At 51.8% G+C, this 12,944-nt stretch overlaps 4 protein-coding genes across 4 annotated transcripts; 3 read left to right on the forward strand and 1 right to left on the reverse strand.

Moving 5' to 3' along the window:
- Positions 1 to 497: 497 nt before the first annotated feature.
- BBA_04431 (ubiquinol-cytochrome C reductase) lies at positions 498 to 1,272 on the forward strand (the record flags this gene model as incomplete). The annotated part of the gene is made up of 5 exons (XM_008599528.1): positions 498 to 508; positions 739 to 835; positions 920 to 1,056; positions 1,112 to 1,160; positions 1,216 to 1,272. 5 exons carry the CDS (start codon positions 498 to 500, stop codon positions 1,270 to 1,272), a joined length of 351 nt encoding a protein of 116 aa, XP_008597750.1.
- A 689-nt stretch (positions 1,273 to 1,961) lies between these two features.
- On the forward strand, positions 1,962 to 8,445 carry BBA_04432 (E3 ubiquitin-protein ligase ubr1; the record flags this gene model as incomplete). Its single annotated transcript, XM_008599529.1, has 2 exons — positions 1,962 to 8,125; positions 8,178 to 8,445. The coding sequence occupies 2 exons, from the start codon at positions 1,962 to 1,964 to the stop codon at positions 8,443 to 8,445; spliced, it is 6,432 nt and encodes a 2,143-aa protein (XP_008597751.1).
- A 421-nt stretch (positions 8,446 to 8,866) lies between these two features.
- BBA_04433 (chromatin structure-remodeling complex protein RSC7) lies at positions 8,867 to 10,656 on the forward strand (the record flags this gene model as incomplete). Its single annotated transcript, XM_008599530.1, has 3 exons — positions 8,867 to 8,924; positions 9,070 to 10,102; positions 10,164 to 10,656. The coding sequence occupies 3 exons, from the start codon at positions 8,867 to 8,869 to the stop codon at positions 10,654 to 10,656; spliced, it is 1,584 nt and encodes a 527-aa protein (XP_008597752.1).
- A 793-nt stretch (positions 10,657 to 11,449) lies between these two features.
- Positions 11,450 to 12,000, reverse strand: BBA_04434 (protein translocation complex subunit SSS1; the record flags this gene model as incomplete). The annotated part of the gene is made up of 3 exons (XM_008599531.1): positions 11,450 to 11,490; positions 11,557 to 11,643; positions 11,916 to 12,000. 3 exons carry the CDS (start codon positions 11,998 to 12,000, stop codon positions 11,450 to 11,452), a joined length of 213 nt encoding a protein of 70 aa, XP_008597753.1.
- Between the last annotated feature and the right edge of the window lie 944 nt (positions 12,001 to 12,944).

The following is a 12,944-nucleotide window of genomic DNA, read 5'->3' on the forward strand; positions in this document are numbered from 1 at the left end:
TATGAGTAGACTTTGCGATCAAAATGCCACTCAAATAGGTACCACCTAGCATCAAGCCCGCGCCGGCTTTTTATATGCGTGGGGTGTTCGTGACCCACAGTAGCACACCACTCTCTAACAGTGATTCAAATCAAAAATAAATGAAGAGGAACGAGGGAGAAATCTCAAGTACAGCAAGTACATAAAAGTACACTTGATTCATCAAAGCGCTTAGATACCCGGATTATTTCATCTAACGCCGAGATCAATCATTGGCACAAGTGCTTTCTGACCTGCTTGCTTTCAGTCAATCACGCATAACTGCGGGTTACCGGACTCTCTTTGCCCACCCTCTTCGCAGCGTTCCAATCAAGCCCGATTGTGTGTAAATGGCAAGGTAGCTATGTTGTGAGAGACAGATTTAGCAATCGTTTATGTAGACATGGTGAGTTGATGCGGTCACACAGAGATGAGGCGTGAGCTGGCCCAGGCTGGCACATGGGCAACTACATGACGTTATGGATAATTCGTGAGTCCTCTGCGGTTATTTTATGACGACCGCGGAATTGTCAATGTACCACGCTCTCATCCGGTACGAATAGCATCTACATTGTTGTGCGAGACTCACGGGAGCCATCGGATTACAAGTGGGGCCAAGGTCACGGCTCTGTCAGTGTCTCAGCCAATCAGCGCTCGGCTAATGACTGCCGTCGAAGACTTTCCTGGATTTCCCTGACAGCAACTCTGCCAGCATTCTAGCACATCAGCCTTTTGCCTCGCCAACAGCCCGCCACACGGCCCCTCTGCAGACCGAGATAATTCCAAGAGTGCTCAATTGCACACAGTCGTCGACATGGTATGTACAATCTCCGTTTCCCGGCTGATTTTGCTCGCCGCACGCCGCCAACTGTGCTAATGCCGCAACGCTATAGATCTACAGGCAAGTCGACGAATGACCCGAGACCGAATTGACCCTGAAGCGACGCGGTGGCTAACCTGCTGCGACTATAGCACCATCTTCCGCAACAACTTCACCATGCTGGCCGCCGTCTTCAGCGCTGGCTTTGCTTTCGAGATGTACGCCCGTTGTGCCGAGGAGCCCCGTCCGACAGATTGCTAACGCGCAACACAGCGGTTTCAACCAGGCCATGAACAAGGTTTGGGACAACAACAACCGTGGCGTAAGTCAATAACGTACCGATGTCGGAAGATGAGCCTTCGCTAATGCAGTATCAGCGGCAATGGAAGGACATCCGCCACAAGTACGTCGAGGAAGCCGAGGATGACGAGTAAAGCACCATTACTCGGTCTGGGTGGAGATTAAGCGCTGTAAACTTGTATAAAAGACTCAGAGAAATAGAAATGGAAAATTCTAGTAATTTTGTCCCAGCATGGACGCATCACACGAGCTTGCGAATGTAGGTGGTTGAACCGGATCGGCGAGGAGCAGCACGCGCTGCCGTAAAAAGCACTCTGCTCGACTTTTTCTCCGGAGGTATCAATTTCGGAAACCAATCATTATGCATGTGTTCTGTCCGAAATGCACAGGGAAGTTTGATACTGTATGGTAGGTAACTGGGTAGGTAGGTAGGTAGCTGAGTGGTTCCGCTCCTACCTCAGCGCTGACGTTTGGCGCCACCTACCTAGGTACCTACACAGCGAGGGGCATCCACTGAATTATTAGGTGTCGATAGCACACGAAACACTTCCATTTGTCTTCCACTTCCATCTAACAAGACAAAGTCTGTCACAATACAACGCCGAGGCTCACTTTGCTGTTATCTCTTTTTATTGCTACCGATTGCCTTTGGAGCTGCGGCAAGATTCACGTGTGCCCATCTCGGCCGAAGCTCTGCATATTCTCCGACATTGAAATCGCCCCCGCCGCAGCGACATTCGCCATCGAAAGAAAGCCGTTATCTTCGACGACATAGGACACCCTCACGCGGCTAACAACTCGAGTACACAATGACAGCTTGAGTATGGATCAGTCAATGTCTACTCAGGAGCAGCAGCTCTGTCAGCTGCTCGCGGACCTACCGTCTCGATTCCACTACCGTTTCACAGACGAGGCCAAGCAGGAGCTGCTTCGCAGCTTGTTCCTGTTTCTGACTGGTGGCAAGGATGACTATATGCGTCTGCTGTTTCCGGATGGAAAACCTCCAGTCTCTCTGAGACTCAGTGATGCTCAGGGCGCCCTGGAAGGTGCCGAGTACAGCGAGGCAGCGCGAGGCAAACGCTGTGGCCATATCTTCAAGGCCGGCGAAGCTTCATACATGTGCAGGACCTGCGGGACAGATGAGACCTGCTGTCTTTGTAGCAGATGCTTTGACTCAACCGATCATACCGGGCATATGGTTCGTATATCAATTTCAGTCGGCAATAGTGGATGCTGCGATTGTGGCGATGATGAAGCTTGGAGGACGCCTTTATTCTGTACCATACACTCCGATATACACTCAGGAACACACAAAGGCAAGGGAAGAGAGGCTGCGAGCCTACCAGATGATATCACATCTAGCATTCGAATGACCATCGGGCGAGCCTTTGACTACATATGCGACGTTATATCCTGTTCGCCGGAGCAGCTTCGTCAAGCGAAAACGAAGGAGTCCATTGAAAAGGACGAAGTGGTATCGAGACTATCATCTTCCTACTACAACTCCACGGCCGATCAATGCGATGAATACGCACTTATTCTCTGGAATGATGAAAAGCACACAGTGCAAGAAGTGGAAGACCAAGTCGCTCGCGCGTGTAGAAAAACGAGGCGACAAGCTTCTCGAGATGCTTGGGAAACGGACTCCATGGGTCGCAGTCTTCTGAAATACAGCCATGATATCAACGAGCTGCTGCAAATGTCACGGATCTTAGAAGCTATTCGGATCACAGTTACACTCCGATCTGCCCGAGACACGTTCCGAGAGCAGATGTGTGGCGCTCTTATAGAGTGGCTGGGTGATATTTCCGGCTGCTCTGTCGGGTCAGACCACAACATTCTGCGTAATACAGTCTGCGAAGAGGTCATGAAGCCATGGAAACAAGGTAGCTCTGCTACGCACACACTTGGACTCATTGACGATGAAGATGAGGACGACCAATATATGATGTCCAGAGCTCGACTTCAAGGCGTAAACGCGCACTTCATTCTTGCCCTCCAGGCTACAGCAGGAGGTGTAGGCGTTGACGCGGACGATGAATCTGACGAGGATGCTATCGATGATACTGGGTTTGACGACTTCATGGAAGAGGCCGACGACGACGAGAATGCCTCACGTGGAGGCTCAGTAGTGGGAGGTGGTGATGATGACGATGAAGATGTCATGATGGTCGACCCTAGAGGCGATGTTGGCGATTTGAACATGAACTGGAGCCAATCGGATCAAGCCCTGGAAGAAGATGAGGCTACCATGGCCGGGTATCCGCCGCCGCCGCCGCCACCGCCTGTGCCGGCATCGACAGCAGCAACGGGGGCGGAGCAAGTGCGGGAAGGCACGCCATCAGATTCGGATCCTGCCGAGGCCATTCAACCTCCGGCTGCCTACCCCAAGGCGAATCTCAACATTCCGCAAACGCCCGGTAAAACAGAAAAGGCTGTACCACGGCCTGGCCCGTACTGGATCGAGACACCTGCCAGCTACACCCAGCGTGAGACTGTCTCTCCCGCTGAAGACGTCTTCCAGAGAGTTAGACTCGACTGGCTCCTCTTATTCGATCTCAGGATGTGGAAAAAGGCAAGAAATGACCTTCGCTCCCTGTATATCTCCACTGTTGTTTCGGTGCCCGAGTTCAAGCGTGTGCTGGCGCTCCGATTTGCCAGCCTCTACACCATACTCGCACAGCTGTACTTGGTTGGCGACAGGGAGCCTGATCACTCCATCATCAACCTTTCTCTACAAATGCTTACGACCCCTTCCATTACTGCCGAGGTGGTAGAGCGCGGCAATTTCATGAGCAGCTTGCTGGCTATTCTTTATACTTTTCTGACGACGCGTCAAGTTGGACACCCATGGGATATCTCTCCTGATGCGGTCCTGGGCTTTGAAAGTGGCTCCGTGACGAATCGACGAATGTACCACTTTTATCAAGACCTCAAATATCTCTTTGGGTCTCCTCATGTTCAAGAGCGAGTGCGCAGCGAACCGAGATATCTGATGCAGTTCCTTGATCTGGTCAAATTGCATCAATGCATTGGTCCCAACGTCCGCGCAGTGGTAGAGCACGTCGAATACGAAGCCGATTCTTGGATCACTGCCTCTCTTGTCACCCGTCAGATCAATCTCCAAGCACGAAATCTTGCTGAAGCTTTCAGAGACTGTCCCCCGGACGAAATCTCTTCTCTTCAGCGTGCCATCCGTTTCACCGCCAAGACTGTCATTCTTAATGCCATTGGTGCTGATCGTCTGCGATTTAAGCAAGGCGAAATCAAGGAAGAGGTGAAGTTCAAGACTCTAAACGACTTTGAATTTGACTTCGACTCGGCGACGTACCAAGTGGTCCAATTTGTGGTCGAGAAAGACCAAATAAGCTTTCATCATGCTCTCCATTACACTCTATCTTGGCTGATCGAGTGCGGTCGGTCGTTACCCGCGTCCGATATCAAGACATTGATGAGCTTCACTTTGCAAGAGCTCAAGGCAAAGCCAAGACTAATGGGACGACCACAAGTTCCCAAGGCTGAGTACACAGCGGAAGACTATCTGATGGCTGCCTTTGACTATCCCCTGCGAGTATGTGCTTGGCTGGCACAAATCAAAGCCAACATGTGGGTTAGAAATGGTATCAGTCTTCGTCACCAAGCGAGTACCTACAAGGGTGTTTTGCAGCGAGACGTTTCGCATCATCGCGATATCTTCCTCTTGCAAACCGCCATGGTAATCTGCAACCCTAGCCGAGTTCTTGCATCAATAATTGATCGCTTCGGCATGGAAAAGTGGGTAAAAGGCTTGTTTGAACTCAAGTCAGAAGCACAAGACGACAATCAGCATCTTGATGTTGTGGAGGATATGATTCATCTCCTCATTGTGCTACTCAGTGATCGCACATCATTGATTGCTAGTGAGGATGAGCCGAACGCTCGCATATTGGCCATGCGTCGGGATATCACTCACGTGCTGTGCTTCAAGCCGCTGTCTTTCAATGAGATTTGCAACAAGCTGCCCGAAAAGTATCAAGAGCAAGAAGATTTCCACAACGTGCTGGATGAAATGGCCACCTTTAAACCTCCTGAAGGTGTCTCCGATGTTGGCACATTCGAGTTGCGACCCGAGTTCATACAAGAGATCGATCCATACATTGCACATTACAACAAAAACCAGCGGGAGGAATCCGAAAATGCATATCGCAAGAAGATGGCCAAGAAGACCGGCAAGTCGGTAGAAGAAATCGTCTACGAACCGAAGCATCACCCAATCCCCTCCGGTCTGTTCAAAAACTTGGGTCAATTCACAGGGACGGGAATGTTCGCACAGATCATTTATTACTCGTTACTGTACCCGTTGGTTGCCGAAAGATTTACGCCGTCCGTTCCTGTTACGAGACTTGAAACATTTTTGCAGGTTGTCTTGCATCTCATGTTGATTGCCATACACGAAGATACATCAAGTGACGAGGTTCAGACGGAAGACGAGCCGAATTCATTTGTGCATATTGCGCTAACTAGGGCATCAAGAGGAAACTTCATGCCTGATGCCCAAAGCGCCAGAACTATTGTCTCCCTCCTGCACATGCTGTCCACCAAAGAGGCTTTTAAATCTTCTCATCCTAAAATCTCGTTGGTGCTGAAGCGTCTGAAGCAGCGTCGTCAAAGTGCCTTTCAGGCATCGCTTATCCACCTTGGTATCGCTGTTGACCGGCTTGACACCGCGTCACCTGCCAATGTTTCTGCGGACGAGGAACGAGAGAGGCGAAAGAAGGCGGCGCTCAGCCGCCAGGCAAAGGTCATGGCCCAGTTCCAGCAGCAGCAAAAGAGCTTTATGGAAAACCAGGGGGGTGTTGACTGGGGCTCTGATTTAGAGGATGACGAGGAGCTGCAGCCTGCTGAGGATCGTAAGCACAATTGGAAGTACCCCACTGGTACCTGCATTCTGTGCCAGGAGGAAGCTGATGACCGCAAGCTCTACGGTACATTCGCGCTATTCAACAACAGCCGCATTCTCCGGCAAACCGACTTCCAAGACCCCGAGCTAGTGCGAGAAGCGTCTCAGACTCCATGCAGTCTCGATCGTTCTGCCGAGGATATTCGCCCCTTTGGTATTGCCAGAGAGAACAGAAAGATGGTGGAAAAGCTCAACTCTGATGGTCAAACATTTTTGGCGGAGCGACAAACAATTGGCAAGGGTTTCGATGCGAAATTCTCTCGGCCTGGGCCTGTGGCCAGTGGATGTGGACATATGATGCACTTTCGCTGCTTCGAACAATATTATGAGGCGACAAACCGCAGGCATACTCATCAAATTGCGCGCCATCACCCAGAAGACACTCGTCGCAACGAATTTGTTTGCCCTTTATGCAAAGCTTTGGGTAACGCATTCTTGCCAATCGTCTGGAAGGGCTTAGAGGAGTGCTATCCGGGCTATCTCCAGCCTCAGGACACGTTTGAGGATTTCTTAGCCAAACAAATGGGGTCCGCTTATTGTCTGGGCGGTAGTAAGGCGCCTGAGCTTGATGATTCCAATATTCCTGCCCTATATACCCCCAGTGTTCCCGGTAGCCTCGTGGAAATAATACGGCAGCCACAGCAGTCCACGGACGCCTCATGGGGTCGGGGCGAAGCCGAACCATCTCCCAGTTCATCAGCAGAGGTATCAACTCCGTCAGGAGAGGCGTCTGCTCCCTCTGGCCACACACTTCCGGCTGCGAGTAACTCGCAAATCTTCAGCGAATTGAGGGCTGCGTATCGGCGACTACGAGAGACGCTTCGACTCAACGACCTTGACGCCCGGCACGTGGCCGACACCAAGGCAGATGACATGGAAGAGTTCCACTTGAATGGTACTCTAGTTCACTCTGTGGGTTATACCATTTCCTCTGTTGAGATCCAACAGAGAGGAATAGAGGCGCAGCCAGGCATGACCCTTTTAGAAAAGATTCCAGAGCAAACTCTTACCCACCTCCGTGTCTTGTCCGAGACAGTCACGTCATTTATGGCGGTCATGGCACGCTCAGAAAAGCAGATTGAGACCGACTTCATCAAGGACTCAGAACGTCAGCACTGCGAACTATTCATCTCGCGATACTTTGGTACAGGAACACCTCATGCTCGCAGGCCATTGGATGTCTACCCACCGCTTCTAAGCATGGACCCTTTCATCTTCCTGGTTGAGTGCTCGTATGTCTTTGTTCCTGTGCATGAGGTTGAGATTTTGCATGTTTTGAGGCTCTGTTACCTTGCCGAGCTTGTCAAGATTGTCTTCCACATGGGTCGAAACATATCCACGGACACGTGGCTGTGGAATCTAAGCAATAGACAAACACAAGACCCTGCTATCAACAATTTTGCAGAGTTCGCTCTGAGCATTACAAAATACGCACTCGAATTCCAGGCTCTGACTTCCCAAGAAACTGAAGGCGGAGAGCACCGTGGCTTCCAGCAGCCTGGCGTCGACTCTCTCGAGGGCTGGTACACTTTTGCCAAGAAGTACGCTCTCACATTTTTGCGCAAGTCTTTGGTATTCCTCCATGTGAAATATGGGGTGGACTTCAACAGTCACATTTCGCCATCACCCGAAGCAGATGAGCTCGATCGGTTGACGGAGGCGTTGCGCATTCCCACTTTCGACGAGATGTGTGCAGCCATGACTCCCAACGCTGGGGCTTGCGGCTGGCCTGAGACAGCACAGACGCTAGTTTCCGGATGGGTTAAGCATCAAGTCATGTGGCCCCGAGCCTACAATGAAGTGCCGCGTTCAGGTATGATGAGCCATCCGGGCATTTTCGAGCTCATCGGCCTACCTAAGACGTACGACACTTTGATCGAGGAGGCGACTCGGAACCGGTGTCCCACAACTGGCAAAGATCTGACAGATCCTGTGCTCTGCATGTTTTGCGGAGCTCTTTTCTGCAGTCAAGGAACCTGTTGCCAGCGCACAGATACCTCTGACAGAGAATCAACTAGACTCGGAGGCGCGCAACAGCACATGCGAAGGTATATTTGTGAAAGGATATTGGTGACTAGAAGAGGAGCTGACTGTCTTTAGGTGCCAACAAAATATCGGTGTATTCCTCAACATCCGAAAGTGTTCCATTATTTATCTCTTTCGACGCTCTGGATCGTTTACTCCAGTACCTTATATCGACAAGTACGGTGAGACTGACCCTCAGTTGCGCCATGGACGACAGCTTTTCTTGAATCAGAAGCGATACGACTCTATGATTCGCAATACAGTGTTGAATCACGGGGTTCCAAGCCTAATCAGCCGCAAGTTGGAGGCTGAAATCAATAATGGTGGTTGGGACACATTGTAAGGAGCTATGCGGGTAGCATTATTAATCAGGGCTCAATTATAGAGGAGTGACTTAGACTTCATGAGACATGTATAAAATGGTCAAGATAACTATTTGACTCGAATGCATTGCTATTCTTTTCCCGGCTGCCTGAAAGATGTTGTGTAAGGTAAGTTATTGTAGTCCGGGCCTAGCAGAGGTACAGTGCAACTCCACAGTGTGTAGTGGTATGGGCACTCCACCCGATAGCCGCTGCCCAATCAAGGGAGGGAATGACTGCGCGGCGCGTCTCCAACTTACCTTGCCTTTAAAGAACTGCGACTGGCTCATAGAGAAGCCAACGCCTTGTGCCTTGCGCGACGTCAACTATCAAGCCGCCACGATATTTATTGCATTAGCACGAGCAACCACACGATTGATTATTTCCGCGCAATAGTTGAACATGCCTGCGGGTCGCCGCTCTGGCCGTGCTGCCGCAAAACGGGCGGCAGCTGCTCTAGGTACGAACTCGATAGAATTGCATCTCCAACAGGATGCGCAATGCTCTGCGCCATTTGGATTGATGCGTGCTTTACAACATTCATTTTTTGCAGTTATGGTAGCGCATGCCACGGATTCGTTTTGCTGACCAATATCGTTTTCTAGAGAGCACCCCCAAAGGCTTCGCAGATGTAGAGGACGAGCCGATGCCCGACGCAGACGTTACCGAAATGTCAGAACTTGCCAACCAAGACGATGAAAATGACGAAGATCATGAGGAGCCGCCTGAAGAACCGGAAGAGGATGATAACGAAGAAGCCGTTCCAGAAGAAGACACCAAAGAGGAGCCATCAGACAAGGAGCCCACGCCGCCGCCACCTCCGGTCTTCAGAAGAAAACGTCTAGGACGTCCACCGAAGAATAAACCCCCGGGCTGGGACAACATGATTACAATTACCGAAGAGGAGGCCAACATGCCGCGCCGACGCGGCCGTGGAGGCTGGAGGGGCCGTGGCGGTCGCAAGGGCGGTGCGCCGCCTCCCAAGGCCGAGCAGGTGATTGACGCCGACGGCACCATTGCCGAGATTGTCAACGACGAGTGCGTGCTTCCCGAGGATCCCGAGGGAGAGACCAAGGTCGACAAGCTGGGCAACCTGCAGGGCGACCGCGACTACCGATGCCGCACCTTTACGGTGCTGGGCCGTGGCAACCGCCTCTACATGCTGTCGACGGAGCCCGCCCGTTGTGTAGGCTTCCGCGACAGCTACCTCTTCTTCACCAAGCACCGCAAGCTGTACAAGATCATCGTCGACGACGACGAGAAGCGCGATATGATTGAGCGGGATATTATCCCCCACTCGTACAAGGGCCGATCGATAGGTATCGTGACGGCGCGGTCCGTGTTTCGTGAGTTCGGCGCGCGCATCGTTGTCGGCGGCAAGCGTATCATCGACGACTATGATGTTGCTGGGGCGAAAGCCAGCGGCGCGGTCGAAGGCGACCTTGCGGACCCCAACGACCGCATCATCCCCGGCGAGGCGTACAACAAGAACCAGTACGTCGCCTGGCACGGAGCGAGTGCCGTGTATCACACCAATGTGCCGTCAGTGCCGGACCCTACGGGCAAGCCAGAATATAGAAAGCGCCGTGTCAATGTCAATGACACCAACTGGATGCTCGAGCACGCTCGAGAAGCAAGGTAAGCCACCCCAACAGTGAATTTCTGGTAAGCGAGAAGAAGAGGACTGACCAGCACGAAGCACATTCAACGCCGGCATTAACGCCATCCGAAGGCTCAACAATGCAGGCGTCTACGATATTCACACCAATGTGATGCAGTACCCCGCGTACATGCAGCCCACTCTCGTGCGCATCGAGCAAATATCGCCCGACGAAGAGGAAGCGACGGCCGCCGCCGCCGGCCCACGCTTCCCCGCCGTCCCTTACAAGGTAGCGCGCAACTTTCTCGTCGCCGACACGTTCATGGACAGCCCCATCGGGCTGCAGGCCGCCGCCGCCACCTGTCGCGAGCGCACCAGCGACCCGGCCGCCTTCTTGGCCGCTTACGACGGGCTTGCCGCCGTACCCGACGACGTTAAGGATCTGCTGCCGCCTGCGTGTCGCGCCGCGTTTGACGGCGCGCTGGCCAAGGAGGCGGCCTGGAAAGCGCAATGGGGCACGGAGAAGGAGAAGGGCGCGCGGAGACAGCCGATTATTGACAAGGCGATTGTGCCCTACAGCATGGCGTCTTGAGTGGTTGATCGAGGGCGCTGGGAGGTGCTCGAAAAAGAGCGGTAGTCGCGGGGTGTGGAGGCATGAATGAGAAGCGGCATGCTACCGTGTTGTCTGCTTTTGTGGTAAACATCAAGCGACGCCGCGGTTGATGAGAATTTGGAAAGGCGTTATTTGGAGGATCATTTAGGACTCGTGACTTGTATGAGAGTTATATGAATACATTATATCAACTGGACGAGGCATGCGGTCGAGGTGTCATAAACTACGGCAAGCTTTCATGTAACAGGCTGACACTCAATCGTCCCACTGCGACGGCAAGCTAGCGATTCAGATTGCATTGGCAGCGATTTTTAAATGCTTTATTGTTACAGTGTGCTCATTGCGAGCAGAGGTATGTGTATGGCAAGTACATGCGTGGCCCTCCCTCTTTTCTAAACAGGAGTGACATCATGACGAATAAAACAAGACAGGAAGGCCAGTTTTTGCGCATAATTCACTGGTTTCTTCTCTTTTCCGATGCAGAACTTGACCATATCCGGAAACTGACACCCGAGAGAAAACGTCCGCGGTCTCTATATCCCATTCTCTTCCATTGCGAGACACAAGCGTCCCTATATGAGGGTGTGAGTGTCTACTCCCCATCCTCGCAATTTTTTGTCCTTTTTTTTCCGCGCCTATCTCGTTTCAAAATTATACTCGTCTTTTTTTTTCTTTTGGGCGTGTGGCTTCAGCCGACGGCTGATGCTTCGCTCATCTACATTATCGGTTCATCATTGCTGTAAAGGCGATTTGACAGACGGAACAGGGCGCTTTAAGCGCCGGCGACGAGAATGTTGTTGATGGGAATGTGGACTGGACAAACGGATGTTAGCGCTTGGCAAGGAAGTGTGGGAATAGCTGGGGTCTCATCAGACGCACTCAGCTTGACGAGGTAGCCGACGGTGCCCATGGCGACGAAGCCCATGGCAATGGCCTGAGAGATTTTGATGAACTCTTTGCGGTCGGCTGCGATTGATAATTAGTAAAATAATCAAAGAAAGACACCAGGTCTGTCCGAGGACTGGGCTTGTTGGGGGCGGCGGGTGTTGGGAGCTCGACTTTGGATGATGGGGCAGGTGTCGCGAACAGCTTCAAACGGACGAGTATCTGTTGCACACGGGGCAATTCGCGGAAACACAGATGCCGTCAATTTCCATAGCACCACCTCGCACCCAATTTGCCGCCCCTTCATCCCCGTCGGGGCAGGATCGTTTGTTGGTTTTCGGATCTATACTTACGCTTCTGGCACTTGTTCATGAACTGAATACCCTCCTTGACAAACTCCCTGGGGACGTCAATAAGACTCTCGACCTGATCAGCCATTGCGACTCGTGTGTGTGTATATTTCGAAAAAGAAAAGGAACGAATGAAAAAAATAGGACGTATTAGAAGTCGAGAGGTCAACGGTCGGCGGAGTTGGAAAAGAGAGTTGGCGGCGCGCAAAAGGATGGAATCAAGAACAGATTGGCCACAAAGGAGGTTCAACCCCCCGACTAGCTGGGTCGCACGCCCAATGCCACGTCGCAGCTTGCTTCTCCAAAAGCGCAGAGGTGGCTCGTGCGTCAACCCGAGTTTGGCTAGCTAGTCACGTGTGAGTTACCCGGGAGCAGAAATGCGTTTGCTTCGGACAGCGTCCAGACGAGCAACGAGGTGGTTTAGCCGAGGATTTTGGCTGTTTATTTATTCTTCTCCTTTCTCTTCTCCTTCTTATACGTGGCAGCTCAGGGGTGAAGAGCTGGGTCATGTGCCGTAGCCATTGTAGACGATGTGAATCACTCGCAATGTTGGCCAGAGCTTGACGATATATGCTTGCATGGCAGAGTGATCAAGACTTCACCTGCAAGTGATATTGTCGCGCGCAAAAGCCCGAAAGACAGAACCCATCGGATTGGCGGGTATATAAAAACCGAGCTCATCATTGTCGGGACCAACTGACAAGAAGGGTACGCTTAAATTCGACTTGTACACACCACAGGGTAGCCAACAGCAGAGTTGCAGGATCACCTTGATAAATGTCAAGATCAGGTATACGGTTGGCATATCTATTGGGGCTGGTGTTTTCCCATTCGTGCTTTCAACGCGCAAAATGTCTACATCAGATAAAGGACGACGATCCTACGCGAATATGCTGCGGGGGAGCCATGCTGCTGTTCTGGTGTCGTGCGACACAACGTTAATTCGAAAACAAGCAGGAACCAGAGCGTTCCGCCCGAAATAATCTGGGAAGCAACAATGATATAGCGCTGACGTGAGGTCAATAAAAAGCA

The sequence above is a fragment of the Beauveria bassiana genome (genome assembly GCF_000280675.1).
Source record: "Beauveria bassiana ARSEF 2860 unplaced genomic scaffold BBA_S00010, whole genome shotgun sequence".
NCBI classification, from domain to species: Eukaryota; Fungi; Ascomycota; class Sordariomycetes; order Hypocreales; family Cordycipitaceae; genus Beauveria; species Beauveria bassiana.